Genomic DNA, 13,434 nt, shown 5'->3' on the forward strand with positions numbered 1-13,434 from the left:
CTACAGTATTCTGGCTATGTCCAGGAAATTATGGATGTATGGCAACCCTACTCATTAACTTCCAATCATCCTTCTACAAGCTGATATTTTTTAAATCTTCACGTGCATATATTACAAATTTATTTCATCTTTCACACAAAAAGTCCATAGGAAGTTTCCAACCTTTAATAAATGTCAGTGGAGATTTTTCTATCATTAAACATGTCCAATAATTTTATCAACCATTCCTCCATAGTATGTAAGTGCTTAGGACACTTCCAAATGGACTGTTTATTTGCACCAGATTTGGAAGTTGGCTCACACTTTCCAGTGCAATGATCCCATCACTTTTCTAACTGTAAAAAGTTAGAGAAATACACATAACCACCACCAGCTGGCAATGCCACGTAATCTCCATGCAATCCTCTCAGGATAAATGTTCAATAAATGGATGGCATTGTACATCCTGCATGGAAGTTTGGTGCAAATGTATCAGCATGAGTGAGTGCTCAATACACAGCCAGTCTGGAAACTTTGTTGCTCCATCACACTGAAATTCTCATAGGCATGCAATGAATACTTGTGCTGCAGCTACACGAGCCATCAGAAAACTTAGGAAAATGTTAGATTTTGATTCCCTTTGTTGTTGTTTTTTATATGATATTTATTGAAAACTTTTGAAATTACAAAGAAAAAACAAAGCAGAAAAAGAAAAAAGAAAAAACAAAAACCACATCAAACAATACAAATTCAAAAAACAAAAATACACCGCAAACAGACAAAAATAAATCCATCATTCTCAAATCCTCAACTCTCATTACCTTCTTTCTTTGACCTCCTCCTCCTCCCTTTTTTTGTATCCTGGTTAATAATTATGCAGCAAATCCTTTCCATATTTCATAGTATTCTGTCATTACATTACCTTAATCTATTTTCATCTTATCTTATAGAAAACCTTAAAAACTTAAAACTTAAATCTTATTTTTACCGACTTCTCACAACCATAATATTCTTACCTAATTCTTTAAACATTTTTGCTAGAGCCAAGTAGTTTCGTTCCAACATTTTTCTAACATTCATCAATTTTATAAAACAATCCTGGTAATAAAAAGAGAAATAAAAACAATCCAATCTTCATCCAGCGTCCCTTCCTCCTGGTCCCGGGTTTTGTCAGTCCTTTTTATCCCATCGATCTAGCGCATTAACCTGGTAACCTTATATCCGAGGCCCTTAAATCTCTTCCATGTCCCTTCCGCAGCTCTTCTTCATATTCTCCTTTCACTCATGGAAACTCCAGCTTGGTGATGTTTTTGACCTTTTTCAACAAATCAGCCCCTTTTCCATAGTCCAGACTCAACTCCATGTGGTATTTAAGAAGATGTTTCAGAATCCCTCCAAAATTGAGAGCCCCCACAGCTCCAAACATCTCACGGCCCATTGTCAGACTCGGAAAGTCCAAACATCCCTGCATAGGGGGGTCTATCCAACCCCCCATTTCCAAACCAATCCAAACTTTATCTTTCCAAATCTGGCTTTCTCCAAGTTCATTTGTCAAATCCAAAAGCTCTTGTTCCTACAAGGCCGCAGCTCCCTCCATCTCTGGCGCCCAAGATTCAGCAACATCCTCTTCTCTCATCTGCTCTGTCAGGACACACTCCTGATCTAATTCCTGGGTGGGCTCCACATAGTTTCCCACTGCCTGTTCAAAAATTCTGGCCGCATTAGTCATCAATTCCATCTTCTCACTTAACTGTTCCAGTAGGGCACTTGTTTTACAGAGAGCACACAACAGAGCCTCTGAATACATTGTCCTACAAGGTCACAAATCCATTCCCACGGTTGTAATCTGAGACAGCTGCAAGCTCCCTGGAATTAGTTACAGTTTCACAGTCTCCCTCTAGGGGGAGAACTTCTATTTGTTCTTGCAACAAAGTATCCTTTTTGAGATATTTTGTCAATATTTGTTCCTTTAAAGTGCAAAAGGAAACAGTGGAATCACTATGTTTCTCTTCCTTTAACTATCTGTCAAAAACGTTTGTCTCTGGTCAATGAGCTTCAAATGTCAGTCCTGACACCCCGCTCCAGATCAGGACGGTGGAAAGTTACTTTACTTCTCACTTCTGCAGGTTTAAACAGTCCAAAAAAGATCCCCCTTCTTCTCCTGCTGCCAAAGGGGGGTTTCAACAATTTTAAATGATGAAAGCCAATCCTTTAGAAGCGATTTTCTGAGCTCTAGTTTACATTGTCATTGCTTTATTCTGTCTACAAAGAAACGGAAGGCTGACTTCCTGTTTAGACCTTCCCGTTTCAGTACCAAATTAAAGTAAATTTTTAAGTTCAATTCCTTTCTGCTCGCAAGTCCTTATTTAAAGTCCGATTGTTCAAAGTTTAAGTACTCATGGGTGCTTATTTTAGAAGCCAAATTGTCCCAGGAAAAAGGCAGCGCTCTCCGGCAACGGCTGTGCGGCTTCGCTCCATGGAAATAGCAGTTGACTCACAGCACCGCGCCACTTCCCCCTCTTCACTTCGGAGCCCGTTAGTGGGTTCCTTTGCGGGTTGGGGGGGCTCTAAGGGTGCCCGCCAAGTCCCATGGTCACAAGCTTCATCCGCCTGTGATTTTTAGCAGGGTCCCCGCTTCGCCGTAGCGGAAAAGACCCGTTTCACACAGAGCTAGTCCCTCCAGTTCAGAGGGAGTCCGCCATTGCCGATGGCGCCACCCAGGAAGTCCCCGATTTTGATTCCCTTTGATTGCCTGGGGAGGGAGACTGTTCAAGGAATTTAGAACGTGCAGTGGAATATTTAACACACAGTCCTTCTGCTTAATCAAAACAAGAGCAAACTCTAGCTCTGAATATTTGGTTTCTTCAATGAAGCTTTGAAAAGCAATCTAAAAAGTACGTTCAACTAGTAGTGCTTAGATAAAGGCATCCTAAACATGTAATTTGCTCTACATATCTGGCTTCCTAGAAAATGCGAGCTATATTAATATCTAGCGTATATTGCTATAATGAGTCAAAACCCATGAGTCAAAATAAGCCCCAGTGTATTCCATGGCTGGAAAACAGCATTCCAGAGCTTGACCCACAGATTTCCGCAGCTGCCAAGTTTTCTCCACTGCGTAGCAGAAATATCAGATTATCTGCTAGAGCAAATTGAGTGAAGAAGGCAAAGAAACCAAATGTCGTAATCAGCAGAGGGGAACACTGCCAGCTTAGCATCGTCTCTGTGTTGTTGCTATTTTGGAAGGCACAAGTTGTGGCAAGACAAACCTTATCTTAGTGGGCAAGCAATTACAGGATTATTGGAAAAGATGTGGGGGATATTTTGGAATAAATGAGGATCACATGGAGACCTTCAAAGAGTTCATATCTGCTGTGCTTAAAAACAGCGCAACTTCAATTGGATATCATGGAGGAGCATTGCATCCTCTCCAGTATTCCAGGATTTTACTGGGTATGCTTGAGATTTTTCTCATCTCAAATGGACTTTTCAGTAAAATTGAGTTAGGCGCAACACAGGAATCAGACCATGGGTCCATCGAGTTCAGTGTTGTCTACACTGACTGGCAACAGCTCTCCAGGGAACATTCCTAGTCTTACCTGGAAATGCCAGGAACTGAACACAATGCCTTCTGTAAGCAAAACAGGTGCTCTATCACTGAGCTATATCTCCCACTTTCCCCCCTAAGGACAAGAGGAAGGGAGGAGAGGGGATTTAAAAATGTTACCCCCCAGTCTCTTAAATGATTCAGCATATGTCCAGTTATGCAAATTCATGAAACAAAAGTCAACCTATGTTGAGTGGAGTGCTTCAGACCTAAGTAGAAGATCGAGGACTGGATTTAGGTTTGATGAGGCCCTAAGCTACTCATCATATGAGTAGGTAATGGGGTCCTTTATATGTCCAGCTGTCCTTTGTCAACAACAAATTGTCTCTGTTTTTTGTGTTGAATATCTGCTATATGGTAATTTATGGACCAACAGGTATCTAAAGCCATTTGCACATGTTGTCATGCAACACTCCATGCAGAATGTAGGCACCCTATATATAGAAATGAGCAAACCAGTGATATTTTAGGGAGCAGACTAGCAGGCAGGGCCCATTGCGTACATAATAGAAGCCTACAAAACATTGTTGCTGTGTGTAAGTTTTATTTTATTTGTTTTTTATCTTATATTTTGGAAATGTACATCCAGTTTTTTCCCCTTTAAATTTTTTTGGGTGGGGCCCTAAGCTATAGCTTGTTTAGCTTATACAGAAATCCGGCACTGAAAGGTCTTTCTTTTTCAGGGGTTTCCTGATTTATAAACCAAGTGGGAATTTCATTGTTGTGCATAAGAACCTCTCTCCCCATGGATCCAGACTTTACCAGGATGTCATGTTCGAAGCTCACCCAAATTTCAAGAGATGTTCGCCAGTCAGCTGGGAGGGTGGAATAGATGGCGATAGATGTCAGTAGTCACATTGCACATGGACTCTTCTGCAAACATTCTTTTGTACCCTGGCTGATATTAGGATCATTAGGTGACGGCTTGTTACATTGTATGTAAGGCACATATTGTATTTGTGTACAACATTAGCTCTTGCATTAGTTACATTTCTTATAGTTTTCATTGTAGAAGTGAGCTTTAAGTGCCACACATGATTGAAAGGGAGGAGACCAAAGTAAATGGGGTCTAACAAAACATTCCAAAATGATTAGTGAGACTGATGGATACTATCTATTGTTTATTCTGCCTTGAAGTTTAAATAGGCTCACATTCCCCAAGTTTCTAATAATCACTTAGGGTAGAGTAGTTTTGCAAAAAGACAAAGGATATTTTATTTGTGTGTGTTAGCTTTTGGAAATGCATTGATAGTTCCACAATTGACATGTGCCTTTAAGTTATTAAAGAAAGCCCAAGAACCCAGACGCTTATAACACACGTTCAGCATGAGGTGCCTGTTTAGTATCAACAGATTACATAGGACACATTTTAGCAATATGACTCTTTAGAAGAACAAAAGATATATTTAATAAAATAGAAAGGAATGGGGAATCTGCATAAAATTATTCTTGAGACTAATACATAATGGCATATCTTTACGTATATCATTTGAAAATGTACCATTTCAACTTTACAGAACTCTTCTGATCTATCAAACAGAACTCTTATGCTGGGAGTTAACATGGAACAAGTCTTGTTTGAGCCCGTAGCCTGGATGACTCTGAAGAGACTGCTTTGGGAGATGATGGGCTCTCCTCCACCGAAGGAATTAAAGCACAGGCTAGACGGCCATAAGTCAGGAATGCGGCAGGAGGCCAGAATCACTCTAGGGTCAAAAAGGTACTACAGGGATACCTACAGAGGGGGCATTTTTATTTTTGAGAGAGTGCTGTGGGTGCCAGTCATAAAATGGCTGCCAAGGGACTCATGGCATAACCAAAACTTGAAGAAAGTAATCCTAGGACAACCTTGTGTTTTCCACCGTGGGAAGCCAGCTATGTCCTGCTGGTCCTGATTATGGAGCTAGAGCTGTTAAAGACACAAGAACCCTGTTTTCCGCAATGCCAACCCTAAACCAAAGCCTAGACTTCTGCCCTGTACCCACTCACCTGGGAGTAAGACCCATAAAACACAAAGGGACTTACTTCTGAAATAGATAGGTATAGCATTGCACTTTAAGTTAACTGCAGAATGACTTCTTAATGAGTGCCTGGCCACCAGCTCATTCATTTATGAATCGCTTCCCAATCACAAAGTGATTTACAATATAATGGCATACACAAAAGTTACATGTGTTAAAACAGTTAAAATCTTGACTTGCCTTCAAAACAACATCAGGAAGAGGGAAAGAGCCAGCTCTAGCCATTCTCTCCACCAAAGTAACATTATATATTGTTTGGTTGTAAATCCCTTTGGGTTGTCCTGGATAAAATAAAGTAACTAACTAATAATAATAATAATAATATAGTGGCCACACCAGGCAAGTTATTTTAGCCCCTAAAGCAGAAAACCCCATGAACATTCCCCACACCCAGTGCCGTTTTACCCATAGGCACCAGCGGTGCGGGGCACCCAGGTGCTGGGCTCTCAGGGGCGCCAGGCCAAGAGTCAGAGGCCCAAGAGTTGAGTCCGGGGAAGGGCCTGCCTGTCAGTTGGAGTGCTGCGGTGGGCTCTTCTGCTGTGGGTGGCTCTGCGCCATGAGTTCGGGGACGATCAAGCCAGCGAGACGCTGAGGCGGCTGGCCAGCTCTGCACTTCTATGCGCCTGGGACTGAGCAACTGGGGGGGGGCACCGGGCAGATCTTTGCCCCCGGCGCCGCATATGCTTAAGACAGCCCTGCAGTTCAACAATACTAAGTTATATACCTAACAATTTGTTGCCTTTTTGTGACACCCACAATTTCTGCCTGGGGCCCCCACCTCACTCTGCCTAATGGCTGGAGTAGGACTGGAAGGTGGCCATATGAATCTCCTGGGAGAGAGCATTTCAAAGTGCTATGGACACTATAGAAAAAGCCGTACTTCTTGCAGAGGCCACTTCTAGCCTTTGTGTGAGACCAAATGTGAAGCAGGCCTTGGGGTCTGCATCTCAACCCTCAGAACCTCCAGACCTTGCTGCTCTTTGTTCAGCTGTCTGGGTGCTGTTGAAACTGGACTTAGGCCAGTCAGCCTTTCAAAGAAAGTGTGCCTTGAGCTAGGAGACTGACCTCTGAATAGGAGAACACATTGCCATCCTATTACTATATTTGGCTCCTATAGCTGGCTGTGGTAAAGTTATCGCCCCTGAACCTACAGAGTTCTTTTTCCACAGCCAACAAGCACAATGTCCCCATACACACAAAAGACTGTGTCTTGCACTAACACTTTATTTCTTTTTCTCCTTTGGTCAACATTTAAAAGGAATTAAAAACAACAGCAGCTTGGAGGCCATCTATACTTTTTACTTTTACTCCCCCCTCCTGCCAAATATGAGAAGGTTAATTAATGAATCCAAGTTGTTTAGATTTCGCAGCAGCTACAAAGACATATGTTGTGAATAGCTGATAAGTTGCATGATCAATAGCTGACAGAACATCTCCCAGCTGCTTTGTCAGGAAGAAAAATAATCAACAAATGACCTAAGTAGTCGACATTCAGTGGAAATACACTGAGATGTGCCCAGTCTTGGTATTTTTAAACAGCTTTAAGGATGGTGGTTCAGCTATCATAGCAAAACTATCAACCACTCTGAAATGAAAATTTCAATGTGTAACAATAATGATGCCTGCGATGTGTAGTTTCATTGAGTCATGTTGCTTAGCTCTGCTATGACTCTTCAGTAAATCCTGTGCTGGTTGCTGAACTACTGCAAAACAGTAAGCACAAAAGAAAAGAGATTTAGCTTTAAACTGAGGCATTTCCTAGGTAACCACAGCATGAGGTTATTTCAAAATTAATTTGCTTTGCATCCCTAAAGACTGGATAACTTTTGGCAGCCAAGACTAAGATTATTTTGTGGCTGCAGTTTTCAGAGTTCCACTTTATTTCTTATATGTCTTTACATTTTGATTAGCAAACTTGCCATCTGTTATTCTTCGCAAAAGAATTCTTTTTGCTGGATGAATTTAATTTAGCCTAGGATAACATTGGACAATTCATGTTTATTAAAAGATAATAGTTTAGAAAACAGATGTCTCCAAGGTATTTGCTCTAATAGCATAGCCAGAATGGTGCCTACATCATTTTCAAATAAAGCATTTAACATCTGTCCAGAAAGCCCTCATATTCAGTTCATTTTTACACAATAATTTATGCACTTTCCTAAGATTTAGTATGGCTGAATTTTTATTAACCTCTGAAAATCAATTAAATATGTACTTTCAGAAGGTTTGACACAACATTTTATTTTTTCTTTCTTTCTGTGAAAATAAATCCCAGATATGTATATATTATTCAAAAAGAAAAGAAGAATAGCTTAAAAGCAAGAAAAAAGGTTCAATTTTCATTTCCAAAATAAACCTCAAAATGAATGAATGATTAATGTTTACTTGAGAAAATATAATTGTAAAAACTTTCAAGGTGCACAAAAATACTCTTAATCTGGTTAATGATAGTGCTGCAAATGTTCCTTAACAATTCTTCACATTTATTAAAAGTTAAATGAAAAATACTATACTATTATACTATTAAATACTAACAGAAAATGTTTTTGAGGGCTGTTGTTTTCTTAGTGCCTTTTTGTTTTGTGATCATGATAGCAAAGTTGCTGTGTTCAGTATTTTTTAAATACTTCTGATTTATAGTACTGTACAAAATGTTTTGCACATTTGTACATACACATATATGAATATAAAGAATCAATATCATCTCTTCCTCCCAAGAGACTGCCAGGAATTTAATTGAGTTAAAATGAATGTTCTTATCACAAGCCACAAAAGATCTTCCCTTCCTACTTTTGTTCATGACAGAGTTCAGGACCACCTCCCCATGGGTAACTCTACCTCCCCCCACTTCAGATATTAACCTGGAGTCCTGGACATCATGCCTTCCAATCATTAAATGAGCTGAGCAATGTTTTATTACAGATCTCATGTGGCTGAGCTTAGCGGGGCTTTTAAGTGCTCCCGGGTATGCCGTGCTTACGCAAGTTATTTTCTGCTGTGGATTGTTGATGCTGCCACAGAATGACAGAGTGATGTGCCTTGAATTCCAATGAGGAGCAATGGTGTTTTGTTTTGGGGTCTCCCCCCTGCAACACCAAATAAAGAGTGAGTACTTTGAAAAGTCTTTGTTACTCAAGTTGTGCTGTGTGTTTCGGATTTTAGGAAGCCTCCAAATTGAAAAAGGCTTGAAGATGCTAGGCAATTTTGATTGTAAGCAATGTGTGAGGGAAGCAATTTTATGATGGCAGGGGCCAGTTCTTACAGAAATTTATTTTAAAGTGCAGGTTTCAAAAATCTAAAGCTGGAGCTATACTGGACAGAGGAGGGGAATATATGTAAAAGTGAATTATAAGAAGCAAAACCTGGAGGAATAAATTACATCAAAGGTAGAGCTTCTTGGGCTTTCTGTGGATTATTGTTTTTTCCTGACCTTGTGCTGACAATTCAGATGGATTCATAAGCAACTAGGTGGCCTAGCAATTTGATGCATGTGTTTTCACACACCGCTTTAAGTGATTAAATCCTTTCAGTGTGTCCTAGCCATCTGCTGCTTTGGGGCTGATATACTTGGATGCACTGACCTCCCCTTTTCTAACAGTGATGCTCAGATCCTTACTACTTAGTGAGTGTGTATGAAGCAGATTTTAAAAGATCCAGCCCTGATTAGCGCAGTTAGCCCGTTAACGCTACATATTTACAGTGGATTATTGGAAGGGAAGTAGGGGTTAAGTCAGTAGGTCTCTCGCTTTCCCCAGGGGTTAACCTGGCAGGCTGTCTGGCACACACAGGAGGGCTGACAGGTAGCAGGATTTGTCTAAGCAGTGTGCATGAGAGCCAACAAGGAAAACTGAATGCTCTGGATTAGTTTTGGATTATGTTGTCAGAGTGAAGCCTGATGGACAAACTGCAGAGGAATAAAATGCAATCTGTTTGGGAAGAGAGACGGTGTGCATAGCGTTCATTTTTCAAAAATGGCAAGAGAAATCATTAATAATTTGTCCATTAACTTTTCTCTTTGTTATCCCAAAGACAGCCTTTTGAACATGAGTCTGCCACTGTTCTATATCTCGTCTTCTTTAGTGACAGATGGCAAGAGAAAGATGGGTTTTTTAATACATAAATATGTTGGAAGCCTCCATTTGAACACCTGTAGTTCCCTTTGGGGGAACTGGCAACTCTTTCTTGATTTCAAGGGAAATGAGGCAACCTTTGATTTGTATATTTTGCATTCTTTTTAAAACTTATTTTTCAAAAGCATATGCCATAATCCTTTTTTGGATTTTTTTTTTAATAATGCAAAGGATAGTGATTAAAGCTAGCCTTGATTCATTCATTCACTAGTTGTTTCATTATGGGAAGTTAGATCACAAGAGTTCTGCATGATCTAATGTGAAATATGCACAGGACAAACTCAAGTTTGTTTTTGTGGAAGACTGGTGCCATTTTTCATTAAAATAGTGTTTACCCTTCCAACAGTCAAGCGTTATTGCGCTTTTTCTGGTAAAAATGTCCATCTTTGTCCTTTGAAGTGACAGAGGGAACCAGTGAAAAATAATCCCTTGCAAATATTTATAAACCTGTTATCGGTTTCTCGTTGCCTGCAAGTTTTTTAATGGGAATGCTATGTGCTTTCAATTCAAGTCAGTCTTTACATACTATTTCTGCCAAATAGCTTTAAATTCTGTATGAAATTTATTTTATGAATTTGAGCTGCTTTCATTCTGTTTTATTTTTTTTGTAAACTGCTTTGAGGTTTGTTTGTTTTTATAAACAAAACTGGAGTATGCATTTGGAAATAAATAAAGCATGACCTTACAAAAAGAAGACTATTTAAATCATATAAGAACCCCCAGCCATTTTAAAAGGAAAATAATTAAGTAATATAAAATCATTCAAAGTCTAAAATAATAAGTGACCTTTTGATAAGAATGGAATTGCTCTTTTATGCTTAACATAGCAAATATGTTCAATGAATATATAATCTTTGAGTCAAAATCCTTGAATAACCATATTCTGTCAACTAACTTGAAATACTTAGCAAATTATATATAATGCATCAGAAACAACCTACAGACAGAAGAGTTGCAAAGACAATACCCACAGAAAACTCAAGGCACAACTACCGGTAAATTAGGCAGAAGACTTTTAGTTTATGCTAATATCCTTCTTGGGATAGGGGCAAATTGAAGTCAATTCAGTTCACATTTAAAGGCAAATTTGCACTTTTCAAATCAATATGCAAACTGAAACATAACTCACACTTATCCAAATTTACCAATATAGTTCTCAAACCCAACAATGCTTATAAAAATACATAAATTAGGGGAAAGTGCACCTAAAAATGAATATATTAGTGAAAACAACACAGAAGGATACATTACATTAGGGCAAGTTGCTTGCGGAAATTAGTCAAAACTGTATATAAAAAATGTTAATTGAAGGAAATTGTACTAAAATACCAATACATTTTCATTAGGAATATATATATATATATATATATATATATATATATATCCCCACATTCCACTGAAATTAATAGGATTTCTTTATAAATCATGCATATATAATTGTGATGCCAATTACTCTGGACCCAAAAACCTATAATCTGTGAGCACTCAAAAACCTTTGCTTAAAAACCCAAGTTTGTTTGTTTTAAACAACACATTTTTTTCACACACACACACACACACACACACACACGTCTTAATTTGCCCTTGAGCATTTTTCTGTCCCCCCTGCAATTTATGTTAACATCTGATGATTGTTTATGCAGAAGAGGTGATGTATTTGTAATGCAAATGAACATTCTGTCCAGTGTAAGTTTTACATTTGCATTTCAAATCTGACAGGCAAGTCCACATTGATATATTTGCTGCTGGATCTAATATTGGAAATGTCTGTTCTCCTATACGGTTTACAGTTAAGCAGAAGTAGCCTGAGATTTAAAAAAATATATATCTGGAAGATCCAGAAATAATTTACTGCTGTTTCCTGAGGAAAAGAAAGAGACAGTGCAGATGGTTTAGAAGCATAACGTAACTATTTCTCGTCAGGTAGTGTGACCTTTCTTCATAGACAGCAAATTCCACTGTCCCTTACGCAAGGCAAGCAAATATGACAAAACCATGGTCTTTTTTCCTCAACTGGGAACAGGAACACAGGAGAGAATAGTTTAACCCAAGTCCAGCCAGTATTTTTACACTGCTAATTCCTGGCTTTAGTAAATTCTTCACCAAGGTGAAAGAATCTCTGCTGGCCACAGGGAGCAGGGTGTAATTAGCAAAATACAGCTCCAGAGTTGGGAAGGGGAGGTTTTTAGAACTGCGCTATGAGGTAAGCAAGCTGGAAAAAGATGTATCTTTTGCAAGCGGGGGTGGGGTGGGCAGAGCATGAGGCAGGCAGTTGGTTTTATGCTGCAGAGGGGGTTAGATGTGATGCTTGGGATCTCTTGGAATTGGAGGCTGCAGCAATGGTAGGAACAGGACTCTCTTGAGATGTGACTGCTTTGCACATTCTCCATCCAGACTCGGGCTGTATAGATGTGTAAAGAAACCATATTTCATAAAGTCACCACAGACTCGGCTGTGATTCATTGTCCCAAAAGGGAACACAGGCTTTGGTAAGCAGGCCTGCAACCCCTGGAATCTTGCACAGCTCATGGAGAATGGGGTAGCTTGTAACAATACTCTCTCTGCCTGTGAAATAGATAAAAAAGGTAAAAGGTAAAGGACCCCTGAGCGGTTAAGTCCAGTCAAAGGTGACTATGGGGTTGTGGTGCTCATCTCGCTTTCAGGCCAAGGGAGTCGGTGTTTGTCCGCAGACAGCTTTCCAGGTCATGTGGCCAGCATGACGAAACTGCTTCTGGCACAACGGAACACCGTGAAAAGTGCCAGAGCACACAGAAATGCCATTTACCTTCCCACCGCAGTGGTACCTATTTATCTACTTGCACTGGTGTGCTTTTGAACTGCTAGGAGCAACAGGAGCTCACCCCGTCATGTGGATTTGAACCGCCAACCTTCTGATCAGTAGTTTAGACCACAGCGCCACCCGCATCCCTTTTGATTGTCCTGATTGACGTTTAGCTATTGACTGTGTGAAGCTGTACCTCCTTTCGCCTGTCTTGGCTTTTCCAACACATTTATAAATTTTGATATATGTTTATATGTTTTTAGTGTTGTATTTTGTTATGTCCTGCCTATTTTATTGTTCTGCTTGAAATGAAAGGCAGTATACAAATGATTTTTAATAAATAAATGAACATAAACATTCTTCTAGTGGAAGAAAATGAGAAAGTGATTTTCACTTATTGATTAGACTTTGATGCCTAAACTTTGTTTTGGGGTTTCTCATATTAATATAACAACCACCATGAGATAATCTTGCCATAATTGATTTATTTTCTTCTTGAGGACTTATTTTGGCTTCAGAGGATGCCACTGCAAGACCAAGAATAATGATGTATACTTCAGAAAAAATAATGCTTTTAATGTGGATTTCTCCAGACACCATTTTCAACTTGCAGTAGTTTATGACAACTTTCAATATAAATCCAAATAAGGGGGGGAGTTAATAACTCAAACGGTACTTAAAGTAACTTCAGCACTGAAGACTGAGTAAATGCCAACCACTTAGTGGAAGAGGGAGGGGAATTTATTTAATACCCTGGCAGACCGTGGTATGAATGAAAAGATGAACTACAGCTTTTCATGCCTTGCTATCCAGTGGAATGAAATTATTTTAGTGAACTGTGTCAATTCCCTTAGCAGGCATAAGAGTCCTTTATTTAAGAACTTCTAAATGGCACATGAGGAAAAATAAGTACCA

The 13,434-nt window shown here is 39.4% G+C and overlaps 1 protein-coding gene across 5 annotated transcripts in view; it reads left to right on the top strand.

Moving 5' to 3' along the window:
• Window positions 1-8,506: 8,506 nt before the first annotated feature.
• Window positions 8,507-13,434, top strand: part of LOC309540327 (uncharacterized protein) — a 46,061-nt gene continuing 41,133 nt past the window's right edge. For 2 of the 5 annotated variants that reach the window (XM_082237126.1, XM_082237127.1), the window contains exon 1: window positions 8,649-8,712. In XM_082237126.1, coding sequence (XP_082093252.1) covers window positions 8,667-8,712 — 46 coding nt within the window. In that variant the 5' untranslated portion in view covers window positions 8,649-8,666. Of the gene's footprint in view, window positions 8,713-13,434 lie in introns of all 5 variants that reach the window. The other 3 variants (XR_014223176.1, XR_014223177.1, XR_014223178.1) reach the window with 3 other exon arrangements.

This window comes from Podarcis vaucheri (assembly GCF_965113315.1).
Source record: "Podarcis vaucheri genome assembly, chromosome: 9".
Lineage (NCBI taxonomy): Eukaryota > Metazoa > Chordata > Lepidosauria > Squamata > Lacertidae > Podarcis > Podarcis vaucheri.